Below are 24,947 nucleotides of genomic sequence, written 5' to 3'. Positions count from 1 at the left end.
TTCAGTTTTTATTGGAGACAATCAGCCTGTTGCTCGACCTGTTGCACCCACCACCGCATCCAAGGCGGGAAAGGCAGCACTCAAGAAGAGGAAGAGTGCAGGCAATACGGCAGGAGCAACCAAGACAACTAAGAAATCCAAGACAAAACCAAAGTCTGGAGGGAAGAAAACGTAGGTCAACATGATAGGTTACTGACCCCTTTTGTGAATGATAGCGTGCTGACCCTTTTTGTGAATGATAGCATGCTGATCCTTTTGTAAATGATAGTCAGGTTTCATATTTTGATGTGCATATTGAGGCACCATAAACTTGTATGGAAGCTCAGCATGTAAGGCACCATGTATGCATGCTATGAGGCACCATAAACTTGTATGGAAGCTCAGCTTGTATGACCCTGTATGCATGGCGTGTGGCATCAGAAACATATATAATGCTATGTATGGATGCTATTTCAGATGGCTCATATGTAACCTGTATGCATGGCGCTGTATGGATGCTATTTCAGATGGCTCATTTGAAGTTATGTGCTTCTAGTTCTTTATCTGTACATCTATGTGAACATGTACTCCATTTTCCATCATTGATTCACAAATTTCTGAACCTAGATGCGTTGAAGTTGGAGTTTGGACCTTCAAATGAAGAGAAGTAGGGGGGGTTTTGCATTTTGTAATCTAACCTGGCAGTCCACGTCAGCCTGGCCGAGGGAGGCGGGGGAGGTTTGGACCTAAATGTGAGCCTAAGACAAGTTTATGTATGCGCCTATGTATTTTACGAGTTCCGGGACCTGGATGAGAACTCGTGACGAGTTCGATGACCGCCACTGAAATTTACTCAATAATTGGACATATACAGAGGTCACAAAGGAATTGGGCGTACAAGTCACATCTAATCGATTCTCCTGCACAAACGAAAAAAAATACAGTACAAGCAAGGCGCATTCCTCAACGTGTATTTACTGTTCCTTGTCAGCAATCAGTCGTCCTCCGACGAGGACATCGACGAGGAGAAGGATGAGGACGACGAGGTGACCGACAGAGACCTCCGGTAGGTGTATAGCACCGCGTCGGGCACCCGTGCCAGTGCCACCCACCCTCCGCCGCGGCCGTACTCCGGCAGCGGCAGGCAGAAAAAGCCGAAGAGGAAGTCCCCAGGCGCCCGAGCTCCCGCGCCGGGGGCCGCGCCGGGGGCAGGTACAGAGCGCGCAGGACGTCGTCCGCGCTCACCCGCCGCTGCCCCGGGCGCGGGGGCCGCTGGCACAGTTCCGCCGGCACGCGCGCCGCCGCCGCCATGAACGAGGCGCTGAACACCATCACGTTGGCTGAGCTTCCTCGCGCCGCGCGCACGGGTTGGTCGGATGCTTGCTTTAATTTGCTTGCTCGGTTTGGCTTCGTCGGGTTGTGTCGCGTTGCCGCGCGCGGTGTCACCTGGGCGCGGGAATTTTATGTGTGCGGGCGAGGGTGACTGCCGTGAGGATTGCGATTGCCACATCGATACTGCCCCAAGTGGTTATCAGAGTTGCATTACAAGTAATCTACTCTAGAGGTCAAAGAAATTAGGAACCATCCAGGCTCATCTGAATGAAATTGCATGGAGCCTGTGGCAGAGGAAGTACGGAAAGAAAATACTAAGGCATTGAGGCCAATCTATGCAACTGCTATACCGTAACTGCCAGCGCCTTTGACTTATTCTGCGCTAGTCTTACTGAAATCTTCCCCAGATGTTGCTTGGATTCAGCCTACTCGTGCAGGAAGCCTTTCTCCTCAAGGTAAGTAACAACTTGCCCTGCCATCTCAGCAGGCGGAGGGCATACACCATCTACCTCTTTGATCTCAATCTGCAAGTAAAAGCAAGAGAATCAACGCGTGTAGGTCACAAACAAAGAGTACTAACTTGATACAGCGTTGAAAGAATCAAACATGATTCCGTTTTTATACCAGGAAGGCAACTTAACCATCTTTGACAGTTATAAAATATGACACCTTTAGTATTATAAAACATCAGCAGGTTTGATGAATTGACAGGTCACAAATCATAGACACAAATGGTCCCACAAGTCATAGACATAGGGTGACATAATAGCAGAGAGCCCACGGAGTGACAAAATAGCATTTTTTTCTCGTGAACCTCCCCACCCCACTGAGACTAGGCTTAGTGCCATGGTCTAGCCAACTTTTGCTGCCCAACTGTCCTATGCAAACCACTAAATAGCCGATTAAACCTACACAATTCACCATGTTGCAACAAAAGAAAATGATAAAGCACACTCTCTTCTCTTAACCCGACCATGCATTTCCTCTGACATTGAATCTCGAATTTATATGGACCGAAAGCAACAACTACATTTGCACCTTGTAATAATACACATTTCAACAGGTCAAGATGACAGCAAATATAATATAATTATGTACCTCACAATTCAGTGGTGCTTCATAAGGGTCATCTATTCCTGTAAAACCTGCAACAAACCATGTTTAAAACTTGAAGCATGAGTAAACTCTATATGAATTAACAACACAGGTTGAATTTAAAAATGAAGCCTGCCCACAACGGAATATTTTGCAGTGAACATGTTTCTGTTTATATATGATACCTTTTACAGTAGATAATTAGTGGTTAAAACTTACAGGCTTACTCATTTTATGCTTTTCCATTTCTCAAACTGTAGCCTATAGGTGGTAGGTGGTCTGTGGGACGTGCTGGAGGTTCATTAACACCACGAATCACACCACCTAGCAACATGTACTCCTTGTCTCCTGGGAACGCCCCCAAACGCCGTCACTTCCCCACACTGCTCCACTCGTTCGTTGCGGCTGCAAGCCTCCTCCCACATTGGTGTCATCCTGAGGGAGTTGCTTCGTGATCCAGTCACATATATACTGAAACTGATAAGTCTGCAACCACATCTCCACTTTGATTTGTTCTTCTTTTCCCCTTTTCTGAGGGCAATTTCCATCTGTTCTTCAATTGCCTTGCAATGTACCTTTCAAGTTCCAATCCTTGTCAGGAAATGAGGATTCAAATCCTTTTGTACTGATTTTGGTTTCCATCACTTGTTCGATTGATTTCAAACGGCAAGTTTTCATGCAGATTCTATGTGCTTCCAATGGTTTTGCAAGCTTGCGAATGTTACAGTCCAAGCATATGTTTGTGGTTCAGATGTATCAGGTTACCCAATGCTGGCAATGGACATGGAGAATTATGGGGAGGGTGCAGAATGGATATTTCAGAAATGAATTTGGGTGTGGGTAAGCCCGGGTATGTTCATAGCCTCCCCAACAACAGGTCTAGTTCAGGTCATGGTCCAGATTCAAAACAAATCAGCTCAATTGCATCGAATTCAGCATTCAGAAATAACATGATCAATGAGTGAGCAAATGTGAAAAGGAAAAAAAAAGCATTGTAACAAAATAGAACCTGCGAAAGGGCCTCTAGGTGGTCTAAGTAGCACTCCCCAGGTCCTGAGTTCAACTCCCAGTGGAAGCGAATTTTAGGCCGGGGTTTAAAAAATCCCCTCGTCTGTCCGATGCCAAAGCACAGGCCTAAGGCCCGGCCCCGGTCATGGTCGTTCTCACATGGGCTATAGTGCCACTTTGTATGGGTGGGACAAGGGTTTTCTTAATCTATGTGAGGTCTTCTTCTTAATACAATGCCCCCGGGGGCTGTCTTACCCCACGGCGGACCGGAGGTTTTAGGGGGCCGGGGCAAATTTAAAATAGAGGCACATCAAACTATTGTTATATAAAAATGGTAGCAATATATAAACTCAAGACACATCTAAAAATATTCATACCAAGCAACAAATAAATAAAAAGATACATATTATAGTATTATCTTAAAAGTTCTTTTAACATGTTTAAATACGACCGGGTTGTGAACGCTTCGTGGCCGCTAATTATTCGACATTTCACTATTAAGCTATTGTGTCTAATAGTCTAATTACTGAATGTATAACTAGGTTCAGGGCCCTATATAATTGGGGGCCTGGGGCGGCGGCCCCTCCGCCCCACCGTCAGGCCGCCACTGGTCTTACCCCTCGAGTTTTTAATAAAATAGAACCTACAAGTAAGCTTACACATTTTCTAGCTGCAACACCATTGGTAATTACAGTATAGCTGACGAACCAAATGGAAGAATCTAAACATAGCATGTTGCCAAAAATCTGAATGCCCCAAAGCTACATTTGTAGTGTATCAATTCCAGGTAAAAATCAATTTTGTCTTTGTCTAAAGGTGTCGGTGTGAGTGACTGTTTATGGGTTTCTCATATCCCTTTCTTGTTTATATCAGGGTACAAAACTCTTTTGAGAAAAAAATGACATTGCGTGCATCATCAAAATTTGACTGACACTGCAAAGGCCTGTCAGCTTTTTTATGACGAGCTTTTCTGAGAATCTAGCTGTAGAGAGAATCTAAGTATTGTGGAGATTACGCGCGAAGGAAGATAAAAGAGTCCATAGGGTTTAGGATGTAGAAAGTAATGGTTTACAACTATCGCAACGACTCGATCGATTCTGTGTTCACGTTGATTTTGAATGGTTTTAACTAAAGTGATTCTCATAGAAACGAGCTGAAAAGTTAAGCGTTTGGCAGTCTACAGCAGCTTCTAGTGGACAGAAGCTGAAAATAGCTGAAACAAATAGGGTCAAAATCATATCAAAACTAAGGAGCTGCTTCCCAAAGAAAGCATAACTCGAATCAATTAGTATTTTAAGTTGTTCACTGGCCAGTGAATCTGACATTACAAAACAAGACAGAAATGTGACTTACATTTAAAAATATTTAAATAATGCTCGGAGGGACATAATAGGTTGAAGCACCCCACAATCTAAACTATTTCCATTTTAGACACCAAGCATCATACAAACCTTACCCTTTATTTTTCCTGCACGAGCAAGCTTATAGAGGCCCTTTGGATCTCTTGCTTCACATAATTCCAAGGACATGTTCAAGAAAACCTGCAAAAGTTCGTAGGTGTTTGGTGGTAAACCCATGGGATCGCTAAGTTCACTAAATACAAAAACAAATAAAATGGATCTCTTACTTCAATGAAGCTACTATCAGACAACAATGCACGGCAAGATTCACGGTCTCTCCTATATGGAGATATCAAACTTGCAATACATACAAGGCCCGCATCTGCAAATAACTTTGCTACTTCACCTGTCCGAAATAGTTCAACCAAGATGTGAACTGCACAGTGCTGGAAAGATAAAAATAATGGCAAAAGTAGGACTTGTATATCATTCCTTTTCTTTTATGATAATTCCTTTAAATATTGTAAGCATATATATGTTTGTGAGACACTTACCAACTCTCCTTATATTTTCAGCACGGTCTTCAGCTTTGAAGCCAAGATCCTTGTTCAGACCATGTCTTAAGTTATCACCGTCAAGGACATATGCAAGCTTCCCTCTTGTGTGGAGCTCACGGCCTAATGTACATGCCAAGGTACTTTTACCTTGGCAAGATGAAGAAAACAGATTAAAAATACCGTTTAAAAAACAAAAAGTTTCAATTGGAAACACAAATGATATCGGAGATTTATTTAAATGCAGCTATACTCTGAAATAACAGAAAATAGATTATGATTTATTTACAAAAAAATGCAATGCAAGTCCCAAAGATATTGTGAAGCGCGAATGTATGGCAGTGAACAGAATAGGAATATGCCATACAAATTGAAAAAAAAATAAAGTTCTCTTGGAAACTTTGCATATTTACCTTTTATAAGAATTTGAAAGTTATTTGTATGAATTTCCGGCAAGTGAAAGTAAGGTATGTAATTTATCCAGGCCGAAACAAATAGGTTGCTTACTTACATTAATATTAGGAAATCCGTGAACATCTAGAACAGAGCAGAGCCACTAGAAAGAGTTCTTATTTTCCATAAATAAAATAAAGGTCTGGCCAAATTTGTGAACAAGATATGTATGCAGAGAGTACAGAAAAATAGAGTTGAAAGCGACTTAACAGGCAATAACAATTTGAGTCATTCAATGACTTAAAACTGCAAAGACTTTTTGTCATGTACGGCCACACATACGCCAGGCGTAGGAGAGCCCGCGATGTGCGCCGAGCTGAGCAGGCAGCAAAGGCACATGCGCAGCAGGTGAGTGGCTAGGATGGAAAGTAGCCATCTGATTGATTGCGCATGCAGCAAACATAGAAGGCTACCGCCTGATTGATTGTGCATGCAGCAAACATAGAAGGAGATTGGCTAGGAGAGAAAGTAGCTAGCTGATTAGTATCCTTCCTATTTTGATTAGATCTTCAATCAAGGAGAACCTTCTCCATTTGTGTAAGCCGCCGGCTATATATAGCCATGTAGGGTGGCACTTGGGAATCAATCAAGAATTACCTATCAAGTCTCTTCCTCTCTTCTCTAAACCGGCGACCAGGAGAACTTCTCCTGTCGACGGGTAGCTCGGCGTGGGGGCATAACCCTGCCGGCAACCACGGGTCAAGGCTACGATCTACGTAGCCGAGGTCCTCCTACCTTGGGCAATACCGCCCTTGACAACCTGGTATCACGAAGCCGACGATCCTCGTCTTCTTCACAACCATCACCTTCCACCACCGCAGCCACTAAACCGCCCTCAACCCCACCCTCGCCCTCAGCCTCCACCACTTCCACCGGTCACTCCAACACCATGTCGGAGCCCTCCATGGCCGACCTCATGGAGATGATGAAATCCTGGCATTCGGAGCTCAAGATGGAGATCAAGGAGATGAAGATCGAGATGGCTTCCTTGAAGGACAAGGCATCATCGTCATCTGGCGTTGGTGGCGGCAATCGCATGGAGCCTCCTCGTGAACCGGATCGGGCCCCCCGGTTCCAGAAGTGGGATTTTCCCCGTTTTGACGGGAAGTCTGACCCGCGCCTCTTCCTCAACAAATGTGAGTCATATTTTCGTCAGCAGCGTACCATGGCCGAGGAGCGCGTCGGGATGGCGTCATACAACCTCGAAGACGTCGCCCAGGAATGGTTCATGCAACTTCAGGAGGACGAAGGCACGCCGTCGTGGGGACGTTTCAAAGATCTCATTGATCTGCGATTCGGACCAGCGCTGCGCTCGGCGCCCCTCTTCGAGTTGACGGAGTGCCGACGCACGGGGACGGTGGAGGAATACTCCAACCGCTTCCAGAGCCTCCTCTTCCGCGCTGGGCGGCTCGACGAAGCCCAGCGAGTCCAGCTCTTCACAGGAGGTCTGCTTCCACCCCTCAGCCACGCCGTCCGGCTTCACAACCCGGAGACGCTGACCGCGGCCATGAGCCTCGCTCGGCAAGTGGAGCTGATGGAGCTCGACAAGATGGCGGCAGCCCCGGCCAAGCCGGCGCATCGCGCTCTACCGGCCGCCATTAAACCTCAGCAGGCGCCCCCACTCCTTGCGCTACCGGCACCACCGGCGGGTGCTGCGCCAGCCGCACGCGAGCGGCAACCGGGCCGTCGTCTCTCCGTGGAAGAACAGCAGGAACGTCGTCGGCTCGGGTTGTGCTTCAACTGCGATGAGCAGTACTCCCGCGGCCACAATCGCACCTGTCGCCGCCTCTTCTACGTTGAAGGCATTGAACTGGAGATGGCAGTCGACGCCGCGGGCGATGCTGCCCCAGCGGAGGAGGGCCCCATCTACTCCCTACATGCCGTGGCCGGAGTGCCAACCTTCGACACGCTACAGGTCCGCGCGTTCCTCGGGACCGCCGTGCTGGTCGCCCTCCTCGACACGGGATCCACGCACAACTTCATCGGCGAGCGTGCAGCGTACCGCTCCGGGATGCACATCCAACCGCGCCCAAGGCTCACTGCCACCGTGGCTAACGGCGAGCGCGTCACGTGCCCGGGGGTCATCCGCGACGCGCCGATCAGGGTGCAGGGCGACACGTTCCACGTCGACCTCTTCGTCATGCCCTTGGCAGGTTTCGACCTCGTCCTCGGCACGCAGTGGTTGGGAACCCTCGTGCCCATCGTCTGGGACGTCGCCGCACAGACTATGCAGTTCCAGCGCGAGGGACGCGCTGTCTGCTGGACCGGCCTCGCATCCTCGGTCAAGCCGGCTGTCCGCGCAGTCACGGCGCCACCGACGCCGACACTACAGCTCCAGCCAGCCCAGGAGCCCCTCCTCGACGCCCTCCTTCACTCCCTCGGCCACGTCTTCACCGAGCCACGCGGTCTTCCACCCAAGCGTTCCCGTGACCACCGCATCATCCTCAAACCGGGAGCGCTGCCGGTGGCGGTCCGCCCGTACCGATACCCGGCGGCACACAAAGACGAGCTCGAGCGGCAGTGCGCCGCCATGATCGAGCAAGGCATTGTCCGACGCAGCGACTCGGCATTTTCCTCACCAGTACTTCTCGTCAAGAAGCCGGACGGCTCCTGGCGGTTCTGCGTCGACTACAGGGCGCTGAACGCGCTCACCGTCAAGGATGCGTTTCCGATCCCGGTGGTGGACGAGTTGCTGGACGAACTCCACGGCGCGAAGTTCTTCACCAAGCTCGACCTACGCTCGGGCTACCACCAGGTCCGGATGCGCCCGGGGGACGTCCACATGACGGCCTTCCGCACCCACGACGGCCTCTACGAGTTCCTGGTGATGCCGTTCGGGCTGTGCAACGCCCCAGCGACGTTCCAGGCTTTGATGAATGACGTGCTGCGACCGTTTTCTTCGTCGGTTTGTTCTTGTGTTCTTTGACGACATTTTGATCTACAGTAAGAGCTGGGGAGAACACCTTCGACACCTCCGCGCCGTCCTCGAGGAGCTCCAACGCCACCAGCTGTTCCTAAAACGCACCAAGTGTGCGTTCGGCGCGACGAAGGTTGGCTACCTTGGCCACGTCATCTCCGAGGCAGGCGTCGCCATGGATCCGGCCAAAGTTCAGGCCATCCGGGACTGGCCCACGCCGCGATCCGCACGGGCGGTACGGGGTTTCCTCGGACTGACGGGCTATTACCGGAAGTTCGTCCACCACTACGGTACCGTGGCAGCGCCATTGACGGCCTTGTTGAAGAAGGATGGATTCTCTTGGAGCGCAGGAGCCGCGGAGGCGTTTGGCGCCCTCAAGGACGCGGTCACTTCGGCCCCCGTCCTCACCATGCCGGACTTCTCCAAGCCATTCGTCGTTGAGTGCGACGCATCGTCCCACGGTTTCGGCGCGGTGATGGTCCAGGGGGGCCACCCCATCGCGTTCTTCAGCCGGGCTGTCGCACCCCGTCATCAAGCGCTGGCGGCTTACGAACGTGAGCTCATCGGCCTCGTCCTAGCAGTTCGACACTGGAGGCCGTACCTTTGGGGACGCCGGTTCATCGTCAAAACCGACCACTACAGCCTCAAGTACCTGCTGGACCAGCGGCTCGCGACGCTTCCGCAGCATCACTGGGTCGGCAAGCTCCTGGGCTTCGATTTCTCCGTCGAATATAAGCCGGGGTCAACCAATGTGGTGGCGGATGCCCTCTCCCGCCGCGACACGCCGGACGATGGGGCGCTGCTGGCCCTCTCGGCACCGCGTTTCGACGTCCTGGACCGTCTTCGTCAGGCACAGCTCACCGATCCAGCACTCACTGCCATTCGTGACGAGGTGCAGGCTGGCACCAAGCATGCGCCGTGGGAGGTGGTGGACGGGATGGTCCAGTACGCGGGCCGGCTCTACCTACCCCCTTCTTCACCGCTGCTCCGTGAACTGCTCGCCGCGGTGCATGCCGAGGGCCACGAAGGGGTCCAGCGCACGCTACACCGCCTTCGACGTGACTTCCATTTCCCTAACATGAAGCAGGTGGTCCAAGATTATGTCCGGGAGTGTCCTACCTGCCAGCGCCAAAAGTCAGAGCACCTACACCCGGCCGGACTCCTCCTTCCCCTACCAATTCCGCAGGGAGTCTGGACAGATGTGGCGCTGGACTTCGTCGAAGCCCTGCCACGAGTGCGCGGCAAGTCCGTCATCTTGACGGTGGTGGACAGATTCAGCAAGTACTGCCACTTTATTCCACTGGCACACCCCTACTCAGCAGAGTCCGTGGCTCAGGCATTCTTCGCAGAGATTGTACGCCTTCATGGGGTGCCGCAGTCCTTGGTGTCGGACCGCGACGTCGTGTTCACCTCCAAGTTCTGGAAGGAGATCATGCGGTTGATGGGGACCAGTCTCCACATGACGTCGGCTTTCCACCCTCAGTCGGACGGCCAGTCCGAGTCGGCGAACAGGGTAATCATCATGTACCTGCGGTGCCTAACGAGCGATCGGCCTCGCCAGTGGCTCCAATGGCTCCCATGGGCGGAGTACGTCTTCAACACCGCCTACCAGAGCTCTCTCCGCGACACGCCTTTCAAGATCGTCTACGGGCGTGAGCCTCCGTCCATCCGGTCCTATGAACCGGGGGACACACGTGTTGCGGCGGTGGCTAGAACCATGGAGGAGCGCGAAGAGTTCCTCGCTGATGTCCGCCATCGGCTGGAACAGGCACAGGCTGTCCAGAAGAAGTATTATGACCAGGGACACCGCGCCGTCACGTATCAGGTGGGCGAATGGGTGCTGCTCCGGCTCCGACACCGCTCCCCTGCCTCCCTCGCCACTGACTCCACCGGCAAGCTGAAGCCCCGGTTCTATGGGCCCTACCGTGTGCTGGAACTCATCAACGAGGTCGCTGTCCGCCTCGAGCTTCCAGCCCGCGCTCGCATCCACGACGTGTTTCATGTGGGCGTCCTCAAAAAGTATCACGGCACACCACCGCAGGTTACACCGCCACTACCCCCACTTCACCATGGGGCAGTCACCTTGGAGCCAGCTAGGGCCATCCGAACCCGGCTCAACCGCGGTGTACGCCAGGTGCTGGTGCAGTGGAAAGATCAGTCGCCTGCATCTGCGACTTGGGAGGACATGGACGCTTTCACCGACAAATTCCCAACCTTTCAGCTCGAGGACGAGCTGCTTCTTGAGGAGCGGAGAGATGTCATGTACGGCCACACATACGCCAGGCGTAGGAGAGCCCGCGATGTGCGCCGAGCTGAGCAGGCAGCAAAGGCACATGCGCAGCAGGTGAGTGGCTAGGATGGAAAGTAGCCATCTGATTGATTGCGCATGCAGCAAACATAGAAGGCTACCGCCTGATTGATTGTGCATGCAGCAAACATAGAAGGAGATTGGCTAGGAGAGAAAGTAGCTAGCTGATTAGTATCCTTCCTATTTTGATTAGATCTTCAATCAAGGAGAACCTTCTCCATTTGTGTAAGCCGCCGGCTATATATAGCCATGTAGGGTGGCACTTGGGAATCAATCAAGAATTACCTATCAAGTCTCTTCCTCTCTTCTCTAAACCGGCGACCAGGAGAACTTCTCCTGTCGACGGGTAGCTCGGCGTGGGGGCATAACCCTGCCGGCAACCACGGGTCAAGGCTACGATCTACGTAGCCGAGGTCCTCCTACCTTGGGCAATACCGCCCTTGACACTTTTATGCAGCATACTTCTTGGTTGTCTATACCAAAATCACGCTACTCGAAAGCCTGGTCTGTAATCCCCTCCTTCACCCGTCTTAGCATGAAAGTATTTATTCTATGTACTCTAAAATGAATAAAACAATAGTGAAAGCATTGGGTCAAAATGACTTTGGTAGAATTCAATAATTCAAGCAAAACAGTGCAGTATAGAATCTCAGAGGCCGATTACATTGTCTAACAACAACAATGCCCAACAAGGGACAAACAAAGGGGATACAATATATATGAAGCATAAAGAGTCACCAACTGCAGTTGACATTGTCTTAGATTAAAAAATTTAACAATTGCATTGATAGTGCAAGAAGCACACAACAAACCAGTTAGAGAGAAAGCAAGGTTTGCTTACCTGAACCACTAAGGCCTGTAATCCAGACAACACAACCTTTCTGCTTGAGTAGCTTCTGGCGATCAGTCTTGCCAACTGGACAATCATGCCAGAAGATATTTGATGACTTCGGCACGGTGGATGACATTTTCAAAGCTTTTCCCTCAACTACAGTGTCCAGTTATAACATTCAGAAAAGAAAAGAAAGGCTTCATTCTTTTCAAGCAAATGAAAAAACAAGCAACTTCAAGGCCCATCAATTTGTAGATTATCTTCTCGATTAATATCAGCTCTTTATTCATCATTTTATAAACAATAACATAACACATTGCTGCGAGCAATCTGTAATTCTGTACAAATGAATTGGGATGTGCTTTCTAATTCCCCGAGTCAAAAGTCACAATAGTAAATAAGAGTAGAAAAGCATGGGGTTAGCCGGTTAGATCATAATCAGACAAACACATCCAAACCAGTTTGGAAAATGAACTGGTAGGCAGCTTGTTGACACGCAGAAAATAAATTGCAAGTGTGGCTGGCTATCCTCACTCACATCACACTCGAATTGCCTAAACAATTTCTCCGATCCTTCCCTTTGTCTATACCCTCGATGAGTCACGCATCCGGAGTCCGGACATCCCTGCCCCCCGCGGCCCGCCTCCCTTCATCGCGTCACTCTCACACTTTTGGCCCCGTGGAAGCTGTAGGCCACCTCCTCGGTCCTCCTCATGATCGCATAAAATGTCCACCGTCGCGCTCAAGGTAGAGGTAGCCAGGTGGGTTAGAGGTAGAAGAGATAGAAACCCATAGTAAGCATTCGTCACCAACTGAAGCGAATACGAATAGGATTATGGGGTTCTACTACTCCGTAGAAATGGGATTAAAACGTGAATTCCGCTCAATTTACACGCATCCGCGTAACCCGATCAGCCAGCAGCAATCACATTGGATCGAACCGTCTAATGGGAAAAGAGGGGGGTCAGAGGCGATACGTGCCTAAACTAACCTCCTGCGTGCTCCGGCTGCTCCTCGACGGAACGGTCGCCAGTGCATTCGACGAGGGGGCGTCCCTCGCAGCTTTCGTCGCCTGTCACCCTCGTTCTGGTTCCAGCCGCTGGGAGTCTCGGGAGGAGGGGGCGGCGCGGATGCAACCCTAGATTTGACGCGGGGCTCCGGTTCAGGTGCGCGACCGCGAGGCGCGGGCAACGGCCAGGAGAAGCAAAGGCACAGGCACCCCTGCCGCTGGGATCGACACGAGGATCGCGAGGGCACCACCACCCCGCGCGCCGCGTTGCGGTGGAGGCGGCAAACGGGAGGCGGACAGGGGCACGCGCACGCGCACGCGGGCGGGGTGGGCGCGCCGGGAGGCGTGCGTGTGCGTCCATGGGCAGTGCGGTGCGGTACTGCGGTGTCTGGTGGGGCTCCGTCGATGCTGGCACCGAGCCACCGACGTGTTCTCTCACGAAGTGTCCTTTTGTTTGGTTTGTTGCTGATGTCGTAAAGCTCGTGGCCAAAGCTCAAGAGTCTCTCCATTTAGATGATTTGCTTGTACTGAGCAGAATTCTAGATTTAAACCCAATTAACATTGATCAAGATCGATGCCAAATTTTGGGTTTTTTATGGTGCTGCCCTCGATTTTGGTTGTGTGCTCAGTTTTACCTTTAGTCGTGTTTTTTTTCTCAGTTTTACCCCTCCAGTGCTATAGAACAAAAGGGCAAAACTGAGAAAAAAAACCACTAATAATTAAGGCAAAGCTGACATGTTCGACTGGTAAGAAGGATGTCACTGGCTATGTGAATGGTTAGTTTTTTCAAGGCGCAAGTTGCATGCTCATTTTCCAAGGTGCTGTAACAGCTAGGCATATTTGAAGACCTCGTTAGTTAATCTCAATTTCCGTCTGATTAATTAATATTTCAATATTTATGTGTTGTTCATAGAAACAAGTTCATTTTGTCCTTGAAGCAACCTGGCTCACATTTGAACATTTGATGAAACTGCTCTGAGGAGGCGAACATTCCATGACGAATCGCCCAAACATGGTCGTGCCATCTGAATGAAAAAAAGAAAAGAAAAGAAAAGAGCAATAATGACCGGACTTGATTTCTACTACGGAGCAGTAGATCTTTACACAGTAAAACCCATGCTTCTTCCTTGGGTAGTAGATTAGATCGCCATTGTTCCCTCGCTGGGCGGTCACTCGTGGCTGCTCCTTCGGGTCGCACCGCACGCACGTGCAACCCCCGCTGTTTCGGGCTCCGATCCGCACCGCGCGTAGGGTCAGCCGGCCGCAAGCAGGAGCAGGCCCGCCGCCCGCAGCAGCTAGCGAGCTCAGCACGCTGCTGCTACTCGTCGGCGCCCTGGTCGAAGTTGAGCGCGTAGCTCCGGGAGTCGTAGCTGAAGGCCCCCAGCTGCTGCTTCCTCCGCCGCGCGCCGCCGCCGCCGCCGCCGCCGCCCTTGGCCATGAGCTCGTGCGCCACCGCCTTCCAGCGCAGCTTGGCGCGCGCCGACCGCGCGTCCTGCGCGGCGTTACGCTTCTCCTCGCCCTGCAGCGCCCTGTACTCCAGGCGGCTCGACGACGACGCCCGCGACAGCGAGCGGCCGAAGCAGCTGAAGCCCTGCGGGACTAACTCGTCGTCGCACGGCGGCGGCGGCGGCGCCATCGCCGGCATGGACGCCTGGTGCACGAGGCTGGCCATGCGAGCAGCAGAGGCAGGAGGTCGAACCGGAGACTTTTTTTTGTGAGAGATGCTGAAAACAGTACACACCCAACTGTCTAAGCGATTTATGTAGATTAGCAGGCCGGGAAGCTGTTGGATCCAGCGACAATAATAAGAATAATAATAATAATGTCCGATCGAGCGGCGCCATGGCAACATGTCCGGCGATCTCTGGTTTATACATATACAAATGGTGGTGTGCTCAATTTAATAACATGGCAAGTGTCCTTGTTTATCCTGCACTTTGCGGCAACAGGAATTCTTGCCCGGCTTTGACCAGAACATGCGAGTACGCTCTAAGAGTCTAAGGTGAATTTGTTCTCCGTCGTATACCACGTCTGAGGCAAAGGGGAGAAGTAGATGGCATCTCGATCTGTGGACTCGGCAGTACAAACATGTTCTGCTAACATGTGCAGACACGAGTACAAAAGCATGGTCTACCAATAAGATGAACCATACAAGCCAGGATCCAAGATAAACTAAGCCCGACTAATACGGTTAGCCACAGCAGTTGAGTGGTCCAAAACATACAGAGATGTCGAGCAGCATCTCCCCTAGAAAAAACTGATCTTCACATCCAGCGAGATATATGATACCCCATACAAACCAACTATCCAACCGACCGAAATGAATCGTTCACCAAGATACGAGTCTCTTTCTCGCTCCTTCAAAGTTGAGACCACTGACGCAGTGATCAAAACAGTCCAAACACCGCAACTATTTTGGATCATGTCCAAGACCCTTCGCGAATAATAATACTGACTATAAATAGTGGTATCAAATCCAGACAGCAAGTACAGGCGATGTCCGCGATCAATTCAAATCAAGCATCCAACTGTATCAAAAAAAAAATCATGCGGGCATTATTTTGACCAGCGCCGCGCATGCGGACAACGATTCCCAGCGCTACAAAGCACCACCAGCAGCAGCCAACGGTGCGTCCACATGATAAAGCGCAGATGCTTTATTTGGTCAATCATTGTCACTCATGGATGGGATTATTAATATACTTTCTAATAACTGCGCACTAAACTTATACGCAACCACTAACATATGTGCAAGCAACTGGTCACGAAATGTCTGGCTGTTACGGCTGGATGCACCCTACCCTACACATGTTCGACTAAAGGGATTGTGTATCAATTTGGGATCTTTGGGGGTAGCGGGTACCTGGTAGCAAGGAGATAATCATCGTTGTCGAAATACTGCAAACTCTTAAGGTAGTGTTTGATTCTGTAGTATTGTGGGACGGAGCCGCTACACTTCTAATTTGTTGTTGTTTGGATTGGTTTCGTGTATCTAAAATAGGAAAATTATCCATAAATGTTGAACCATCTGGCTCCACCAAAATATCTAGAACAGAGCCACTTCATCCCAACCGGCTCCGGAAGCAAACAATACCTAATTGGATGGTTTGCTTCCAGATCCATAACAATCATTATTATGGTCACAATATTCTCAAAAGCAATTTCACCAAGAATCATCAGTGGACTGGTAGCAAGGAGATAATAGCTTTCCTATGCCCGCTAATACTTCACCAAGCAAACATCCCAATTAAGTAGAGCTGCCCTAAACAATGAACATGAACGTTGCAACTTAAAAACCGCCTACAACATGAAAGCCAGCCAAAAGCCCAAAAACAAGCAAACATCCACGAGAACCTTCCCACCCAATAGTTCTTAGGTTCTAGCAGCTCGTAAAACGCTAATGCAAATGGTCACTTCACGTTAAAGCTCACTATGTACAAAATTATATACAGTTCTGGTATCTAAAATTAGTTGAACAGGCAACCATACAGAAATGGTCACACCACTACTCCGAAAACAATAAATTTTGGATATTCTTAGTTGTACCCCTCACAGAGAATGTACACGATATAAATTAAATCAACCAAATACCAGTCTTGAATCATTTTGGGACAAGATTTTTAAAGAAAAATTTCCTTAGACCCCGTTTGCTTAGTTAGAATTGAATTCAATTTTAATAATTATAATTTAGACAAAACTAATTAAGTTTAAATATTTATATATATAATATATTTATATATTATCCTAAATCATATGAGAGAAATATTTACCTACTACATTTATGTTATAGCGGCGCAAGTAGAAGAGTGTACTATAAGTTGTACATCGGAAAATAGCATGTAAATCTATAAAATCAATTTCTATATCTCACCTCATAAATTTAAGATAAGCTTATATGATAACTTTGGAAAGTGTTCGAATGTCACATTCTAAAAAAATAGTCTATTTTATTAGTAATATTTAAATTCCTCAAAATAAAAAAAAACAAACAGAGTTTTAAGCAAACCTTGGACTGTTAGGGCTAGTTTGATGGACATAGAAATGGATGGATCAATGGAGAGATCTATTCAATGAATAGCTGAGCACAGATACCATCTAGCGTTCTACACCCAGCCAGGGGCGACGCGAGCGTAGGGCAGCACCGACGAGGACATGCCCTTCCCGGGGCCGTACATGCGGCCCATTGCGGCGAACAGTGACCGGCGGCAGCGATCAGGAGGGAGAGCGAGTGACAAGTTGGCGGCGGCGGCGAGACGGAAACCTAGAAGGAGGAAGGCTGGAAATACCAAGAGGCTGTTGGCACATTAACGATTTCTGATATTGGGCCGGTTCACACGGTGAAGCCTAACATAAGCCCAGCCTGATGCTGGCCCGTCGCCGTTCCGGGAGTCTTGATCTCGGGCTCTCGGCCCATCTAACAGCATCAAGCGAATAAACCGGTCACACCGTGACCACGAGATCGGCATGTCCACGAAATCGTGGTTCATTTTGAACTTCCCATCCCAACCTAATGGCTATGCTATGTGAGAATTTTTATTTTTGAAAAAAGAGTTTCTTCGAGACTCTACGCGTGCATACTTTTAGACCAAGTTTTATCAAGCATAACTATGGTCCAGTAACGATTTGTGTGGAAGGAGAACTGGAGAAGGACTGTTTCAAATAGAGTCGAAACCACAAAAAGCGTGTCTTGTTCAAGAAGCATTTGAAAAAGAGCCTTGACAAACGGACCCCGTACAGAAAAAACCTTCTCAAACCAATCCTCTATTTTAAACTAGCAAAGTGCTCGTAGCTTGTTACGATTTCTATGTATATTTGAGTATAAAGTATAAAATATAAGGACGACGGTTTCTATGTATATTTGAGTATAAAGTATAAAACATAAGGACATATGTTTTGTTGGCTAGGTGAGTTTGAATGTGAGTTTAGAACCAACAAACATGGTTCGAATCTTCATTTATACATAATTTTAGATTTTATCAACTAAATGTTAAAATATAGATCCGACCGAGTCAGGGATGAGGGTTGATTGTAAAAGTAACGACGGGTAGAAATTTCGAGTTGCGAAGGAAAAGCATGAAACCCGACAATGTCAACTCTCAACTCTACATGTTAGAAGGAGCTAAATCAATAGGTGCTGAAGAAAACTGGTGCTTTAATATAGTAGAGATTAGAGACAATTAAAACTAACAAGTTATCATCGGTTAAACACCACGCTCAAAAACTCCATCAGCTTCTTGAGCTCATCTTCATCTACAAAGCTAAGATATCATATAACCATCTTCTCATTCCCTCCACCATCGATGTCCTAATCGTCTCCATCAATTTACATCGCCAATTTATTTTAATTTTTTCTTTATAACATGTTGGTCGAAATCGTTGAGCGCGAGATTTGGCACATGGCCGCGGTCGGACGGTTCACTCATGTGGCTCCGACAATCCACGGTTGTAAACCAGACGGTCCGCGATTACATTAATTCATGCGAGAGTCCTTATCCTGCGCATGTTTATCCAACTAACCACGCGGAAATCTGTTGAGAAGCGCATTGGAACGGGTCTAGGCCACCACTCCATGCTTATCAAGTCGTCCTTGAAGTGTCACCTTAGCGTCGCTTAGATGCTAAGGCGTGCTCGGAACCTAAGGTGTCTAACACGCCTTGCTCTGGAGTGTAAGGCGTTCGCGGGGCATGGATGGGACGTCGGTGAGCCGCTGTTGGGCGACAGTGCGACGCCTTGGGGAGTTAGGATTTTGAGGGGGGGCGAGCATGGCACATCCTCGACAGTGCGCTTGCTCTGCTCCCTCGCAGCGGCGACGCTCAATTCACCACTGGTGGCGCGGCTCTAGGCGGCGCATCTTCAGGCGGTGGAGGGACCGAGGGTGAGAGAGGAGGGCTGCAGGGGGAGGGAGAGAGTGGAGAGCTGCGGGTGGATGGGGAGAGAGGAGAGAAGTGGGGAGAGGTAGGGCGAGAGGTAGTCATGTAGCTAGAGGGAGGCGACTGCTAAGTTGCTAGGAGCTTGTTGTTGTGTTTTAACCTAAAACTGTATTGGGCTCTACTAGTATGAAATTAGGCCTACTAGGCCATATAAAAGTAATAGCTTGTTTATTAACTTTGAAGTAATGATATATAAATAATATTTGATCATATAAATAATATTTGATCATTTTTATATTTACTTATATAGCTAAAGTGCTACCTCGTCCTACCCTTTATCGCCTAAAAGATAAAAGGGGGTCGGTCGTCTTATGTCGCCTTACCGTCTTAATAACCATACACCATGTCTATATAGGTACGGCCGATTGAAGCATCACTCAATCAATCAAATCAATCTATTTATGAGTCCCTAATAGAAGCACTAACTTAGTCTAAATTAGTTTTCCTTATCCTCATTCTTCATCTCTCTCCGGTTTGACAGTTTTTAGACGTCTTAGGTGTCTTGCCGATCCCAAAATGTTGTAGAATATTTTCTCTCTGATGTAGTCCCTCTCGGAAAAGAGAAGATCCAGATTATGCATTTATGCACGAGATTCACGAAACCCTTTAAAAGTGATGTAGTCCCAAAATGTCGTAGATTATTGTGAGCTTCTTTCCTTTCTTTTTTTTCTGCTTCTACTAGGCTAAATTAGGCCTACTAGGCCATATAAAAGTGATAGCTAGTTTATTAACTTTGAATTAATGATATATAAATAATATTTGATTATTTTTTTTATATTTACTTATATAACTAAAGTGCCGGCTCATCTTATGCTTTATCTCCTAAAAGATAAAATGGGATCGGTGGCCTTATGTTGTCTTACCGCCTTAATAACTATGTACCACGGCTATATATGTGAGGGGTACGGTCGATTGAAGCATCAATCTATTTATGAGTACTTTATATTCTCGTCCTAATAGAAGCATCGTCTAAAATTGCAGACAATATTTCCCTCTTAAGGTACCCTATATAAAATAAAAAGCAGTGTAACATTTTCTTTCTCTTGCAAACAAGGTCACTACACTTGCTACGTTTCCTGTTAACCATCTTTGGCCGTTCCTACCGAACCAACGAACTTTACACACCCCGAATCCGATCCGGACCACGCACAGCACAGAAGAGCATGAACAAACACCAGCACACACAAGAACATGTGCATCACGCCGCCGAGTTACACAGAATTAGGCGAGACGTCGATGTCACATTTGCCACCGTCGCGATACATACAGTGCAGGTCCAAAGTTTACGGCCAATCGCGTCACTCGGCACTCAGCAGGTCCGCTTCAACTCATGATTAAGTGATGAGTGACGAGGCAGCTTTGCAGAAGGCAGCCTCGTACCTTTCATCAGGTCCGGCGGCAGCGCAGCTTTGCCTAGAACACATTCGTGAAGCCAAAGGAAACTCGTGCTAATTTCATCTCTTTGACGAAACAAAGCGCGAAAGATACGTACATACACTGGCACTCTGCACCTGCAGAGCTCTATCGGCTGGCATGAAGAGCTTCTCCGTTGTATATATCCTCTCAAAGCATGGTGTCTTTTTGCCGTACCAGAAAAGAACGCTTGGTTGGGGACAATGCAGATGTAGGTAACAAAACTATAGACTCTACTGCATCTCTATCCTTTCCACCCCTATCTAACAATCCGGTTCTTGGAATCTTGGTGGTTCTCAAGAGAGCAACCTCCTCATCCGCATTTCTGGATAAGGCCATAGCCTTTCCATGCCCTACTCCTATCCCACACGGCCACACATGCTTTTGCCACCGAGGAGCCAGACCAGCTTGTCACTCCGCATTAAAGAAGTGGTGTTGTTTCTTCAAGATCATGCTTCTAGTAGCCTTTTTCTTCTTCTTTTCAGACAATCAAGCAGCTCCGGTTTGCAGGGACAATCTGTTATCCTGTGAATAAATTTGTATGGCCAGTTATTGCTGAAGTTTCCCAATCAAGCAGCAGGGCAACGTGCGATGCTCGCCCAAAGCAGGCAGGAGAGCCGCCCCCCCCCCCCCCCCCCCCCCCCCTTCTCCCCTCTGAACTATTCAACAATTGTAGGAAGGGCAGTGCTGCACCTTTCGCTTCCAGCTTCCTACCACCCTCAGCCTAACTCACTCGGTGCTTGACTGCTTCAACTCCTATCTTATCTGAATATATCTAGGCAGCATCCGCACTACCTTTAAAAAGTTGGTTGATTAGAAGTAGGAGCACTTATTGCTACGGAACACTTCTAGCCGGCCTTTTGGAGTTCCTTAAAACTGCCACTTTTGACTCGTCTTCACATCATCATTTTAATCACCCGCTTTCCATGACCGCAACTCTGTCCCTATCAGACGGAAACACTAACAATTATATAGTTTAATGACTAGTTATAGTTCCTTCAGGGCCATGCCATGCAAAAGCGCCAATTGATTAGTGCAAATGCATAGGCTGGCATGTCTGCACCTTCGAGGCAGATTTGATGTGTATTCTGTTAACTGCAACTAGGACAGGTGGGTGTCCCTTTCATAGGTGTCATATAGTACCAAGGCAAGGATAGAGTTCCATGATTTTTGATCATGTGATCGGTTCTGTCACTGGCTTTGTTTCTGCCTGATTAGCAACAGTGCATCTCAGAAATCCGAAGATGTGAAAGAAAGGCTCTTTGCCTATATCAAGGAAGATAAAACAGGTTGTCCCAGTGAGGCAAATGATGTAGATTGCACTTGTACAGCCTAACCTCTCTGGATTCACAAGATGGAAAATTTACAAACAGCTCAGCCAGAATCCACATCCAGTCTCTCCTGCCCAACAACGATGTTTCATAATGGGTACAAAAGGAACCAAAACAAATGTACACTCTATAAAAATTTACATGGCAAGAAAGCATTTCAGGCGTCGACAGCATTCAGGGGTACAGATTTTGTTCTTGGGAGATTCGGCGGCAGCTGAGCTCCGGTGTAGTAGCGCCTCCCTGTAAACATACACTCCGTGCTGCTCCCAGCTGCATTGACCTCACAATGCCGGGCCCTTTGGGCTCCCGGATCGGGGTGCCTACTTTGCAATACTTGGCTGTTCAAGTCAGAATGATAGTCTGTGCTTACTTTACCCGGGCTTCGATCACAGGTTGGCACACGGAAATTGTGGTTCTTTCCAACATGGAAAGATTGCAGCTTGTTCAGTGAAGGCTTACCCCTATTTACTCCATATGCATTGTCGAAGTCAAGAGATGGATGGATAGCCCTCTTAAACTGTGCCATTTTCCGTGCTTTGTACTTGGCGATCTTTACCTCATGCTTTATGTCGAACCCATTCACATGATGGTTAGTGTCATTCTCGTAACGGTTATATGAACATGATTGCTCTTGGAATGAACTGAAGCAAAGCTGATTAGAAAGATCTCTTCTTCCCATCTGTACGAGGCCATTCACATGAGTGGACTCGTTGCTTTTGACATAATGCTCTGTTTGGCCACCTCCATCGTCAGAGCTGCCTGCCGATTCCTGCAAATCACACTGCTCTCCATCGGCTTGGAACGTGATCTCTTCAAACCGCCCATGTAGCTCTGCACATTGGCAACCTCGACGGCCTGATGACATGTAGGCGTAAAGTGAACCGCACGATGAGACGTTGGATCCACAGTTATGGCAGTATGAAGTGTCAGGAGCTTCCTCTATGCCCGGACCAGGCCTCCAATCTGGTACCAATGCACTGACCTCACCATCAATCATGTCAGCAATCCGAGTAACTTCATGGTCAGTTATATCCAGCTCGGCTATCATTTCAGTTGCAACGCTTAGTGCGGTATCAGCCTCAACGTCGAAAGGAAAATAGATGTTGCGTACCCGTCCTGCAATTTGAAAAATTAGCTTGCAAAAATATCAAAAATAAGTTTTCATATATGGACCAAACTTCAGATGTTTATGCGTTACAAATTGTGCATACCATCATTATCAGAAATCCGCAATCTGAGGAATATGCCTCCATCCTCACTCTTTCTCCCTTTGATTGTTATGTCCACATTGCCAAGAGGTTCATCCTCATTCTCGTTGAACAGGTCAATGCCATCTTGGCCTTTCATGTCATCATCCTCGCAGTCTTCACTCAGAGCGTCCTCATCCATGCTTTCTGAGAATCCATTACTCACCATGGAGCCATTGCTATAGGTATGCCCTAGATATGAAGGCTGCCGTACGTACTTGGTCGGTACATGATAATCTCCACCATCCAAAGAAACAGCCACGTCATCGCCCTGTAGGAAGGGATCCTCAAGCAGTTCTCTTGCTGACAGTCTCTGAGATGACGATACTAGGCACTTCTCGACAAAGCGCCTCAGCATTGGATCTTTCACCTTGTACAGAGCTTCTGGCTTAGTACCCTACCAAATCAAACAGGTAGCTGAAATCACGAAAATCATTTCAGACTGCACACCAGAATCACAATTGCTGCCAAATGGCTCATAGGGTCCAGGGATCTTCTTACAGAGATCACTTTCTTGTAGATCTGGACCGGGTGCGTACACTCGCTGTACGGGTACTCAAAGGTGACCATCTCGAGCACGCACATTCCAAACGAGTAGATGTCCACCAGCTCGTTGTACTCCTCTTCATACACCTCCGGTGCCATGAACTCCGGTGTACCTATCCAACCAATCCGACACATCTAGCCCCATTAAATTACCGAGTAGCTATTGCCAGTTGTGATCAAACAACATAATTTCGGGCTAGTGAGCTAATCAGATGGCTTACCCACGCAGTGGACAGCGTGGGACTTGCGGAGGATGGCGGCGAGGCCGAGGTCGCCAATCTTGACCTCGCCCTGGTTGCCGTTCACGAAGATGTTGTCACACTTGAGGTCCCGGTGGATGATGGGCGGATTGTGGCTGTGGAGGTACAGCAGGCCGCTGAGGATTTGCCGGCACCAGTGCTTCACCGCCCACATGTTCACCCTCCGGTGTTTCTGCCTGTACCTAGATCACCACCAGACGCGTAACCACAATCAATCAGTCCAAGAAGCAATCAAGCACAGAGGGGAAAAAAACTTTCGCGACTGGCCAGGAAAAGGGGATTCTCTGCAGCCGGACATGAAAAGGCAACAACTTTTAGGCGCTACAGGTACGGAGCAGGTTGGTCGCTTACTGGCGGAGGGTGCCGGAGGTGAACATCTCAGTGATGAAGTTGATGTTGCGGCGGGAGACGTCGACCCAGGAGGTGTAGAACTTCATGATGTTGCGGTGCTTGAGCGTCTTGAGGAGGTGGATCTCGCAGTAGAGCCGCTCCAGGTCCTCGGGGCTCTGCAGGAAGTCGTGCAGCTTCACCTGGTTCCACGCCACTTCCATCCCCTGGTACTCGTCGAACGCCTTGTACCTGCAGTCCCCGCACACGCACCTCGGATCAGGGACTCAACTCGGACGGCAAGAGAAATGAAAGCACGCAGCTTTGGCGAGAACAGCGCCGGATCTTACACAATCTTGGACGCGCCCTTGCCAAGAACGTCGCTGAACTGCGATAAAGAAAGAGGAAAGATGCAGGGAAACGGATCAGGGGATTGTTGAGCAGACGGGTCAAAAGACGGCGCCATAGGAGGAGCTCCAGTGGTAGCGGCGATTCCATACCCGTCCGTACCGGCCGGTGGGGTCGACCTCCGCATACTCCGGGCACGGGTACACGGCGGCGTTGGACTTGGCGCTTATCATCCCTGCAGCTCTAGCTCGCTTCTTCCCCCTGCAGCTGCAACTCCACCGCCGGGAAGAGCGCACCTCCGTGCCGCAGCTTCTGCTGTTCGCAGCAGCGGATAGGGACCGAGGAGAAGGAAGGGGAAGAGGGGACTGATGCCAGAGGCGAGACACCTATTTAGGGGAATCTGGGCACACACATGGTGTGGGGAGAGAGAGAGGATGCATATGGGGATGAAGAGCATGACCACATGAGGCAAAGGAAAGGCTGATTGAACGATGCGCGTGAGATTCCACCGAAAAGGCAGGTGATTTTACCGATTTTTTTTACTCAGATTTACTTGACTGTATTTTAAAATCCCGATATTGCCGGTAGGGAGCATGGGATTCTAGATATGATGGTAGGTTATCAGTTGAATGATTATTCAATTCTGGCATGGTCTACTTAGCTGCAATTACTCTTAACAATAATCAAACGATGTTAGTCGCTTTAAGCCAACTATTAT

General features: G+C 48.8%; 3 protein-coding genes across 5 annotated transcripts; all 3 read right to left on the bottom strand.

Annotated features, from left to right (window-relative positions):
- Positions 1-970: 970 nt before the first annotated feature.
- LOC100857009 (uncharacterized) lies at positions 971-13,231 on the bottom strand. Of its 2 annotated transcripts, none has more exons than XM_023300562.2 (7): positions 12,800-13,188; positions 11,828-11,974; positions 5,309-5,458; positions 5,042-5,160; positions 4,871-4,955; positions 2,410-2,456; positions 971-1,835 (listed from the first exon to the last, which is right to left on the bottom strand). In XM_023300562.2, the coding sequence occupies exons 2-7, from the start codon at positions 11,952-11,954 to the stop codon at positions 1,737-1,739; spliced, it is 627 nt and encodes a 208-aa protein (XP_023156330.1). In that variant the 5' UTR covers positions 11,955-11,974; positions 12,800-13,188; the 3' UTR covers positions 971-1,736. The 2 variants fall into 2 exon arrangements, with proteins under 2 accessions (XP_023156330.1, NP_001338904.1); NM_001351975.1 differs by having other exon boundaries at positions 1,491-1,835; positions 12,810-13,231.
- A 452-nt stretch (positions 13,232-13,683) lies between these two features.
- LOC100277479 (uncharacterized) lies at positions 13,684-17,243 on the bottom strand. 2 transcript variants are annotated; one of them, XM_008653018.3, is made up of 2 exons: positions 16,920-17,105; positions 13,684-14,551 (listed from the first exon to the last, which is right to left on the bottom strand). In XM_008653018.3, the coding sequence occupies exon 2, from the start codon at positions 14,497-14,499 to the stop codon at positions 14,146-14,148; it is 354 nt and encodes a 117-aa protein (XP_008651240.1). In that variant the 5' UTR covers positions 14,500-14,551; positions 16,920-17,105; the 3' UTR covers positions 13,684-14,145. The 2 variants fall into 2 exon arrangements, with proteins under 2 accessions (XP_008651240.1, NP_001335933.1); NM_001349004.1 differs by having other exon boundaries at positions 13,756-14,551; positions 16,834-17,243.
- Positions 17,244-21,482: 4,239 nt separating this feature from the next.
- LOC100272599 (Serine/threonine-protein kinase WNK2) lies at positions 21,483-24,568 on the bottom strand. The gene is made up of 7 exons (NM_001147062.2): positions 24,382-24,568; positions 24,232-24,269; positions 23,906-24,133; positions 23,516-23,736; positions 23,250-23,407; positions 22,713-23,145; positions 21,483-22,617 (listed from the first exon to the last, which is right to left on the bottom strand). Exons 1-7 carry the CDS (start codon positions 24,460-24,462, stop codon positions 21,659-21,661), a joined length of 2,118 nt encoding a protein of 705 aa, NP_001140534.2. The 5' UTR covers positions 24,463-24,568; the 3' UTR covers positions 21,483-21,658.
- Positions 24,569-24,947: the final 379 nt, after the last annotated feature.

This window comes from Zea mays, chromosome 7 (genome assembly GCF_902167145.1).
Source record: "Zea mays cultivar B73 chromosome 7, Zm-B73-REFERENCE-NAM-5.0, whole genome shotgun sequence".
NCBI classification, from domain to species: domain Eukaryota; kingdom Viridiplantae; phylum Streptophyta; class Magnoliopsida; order Poales; family Poaceae; genus Zea; species Zea mays.
The sequence above is the reverse complement of the archived record's forward strand: the minus strand, read 5'-3'. Positions and strand labels throughout refer to the sequence as shown.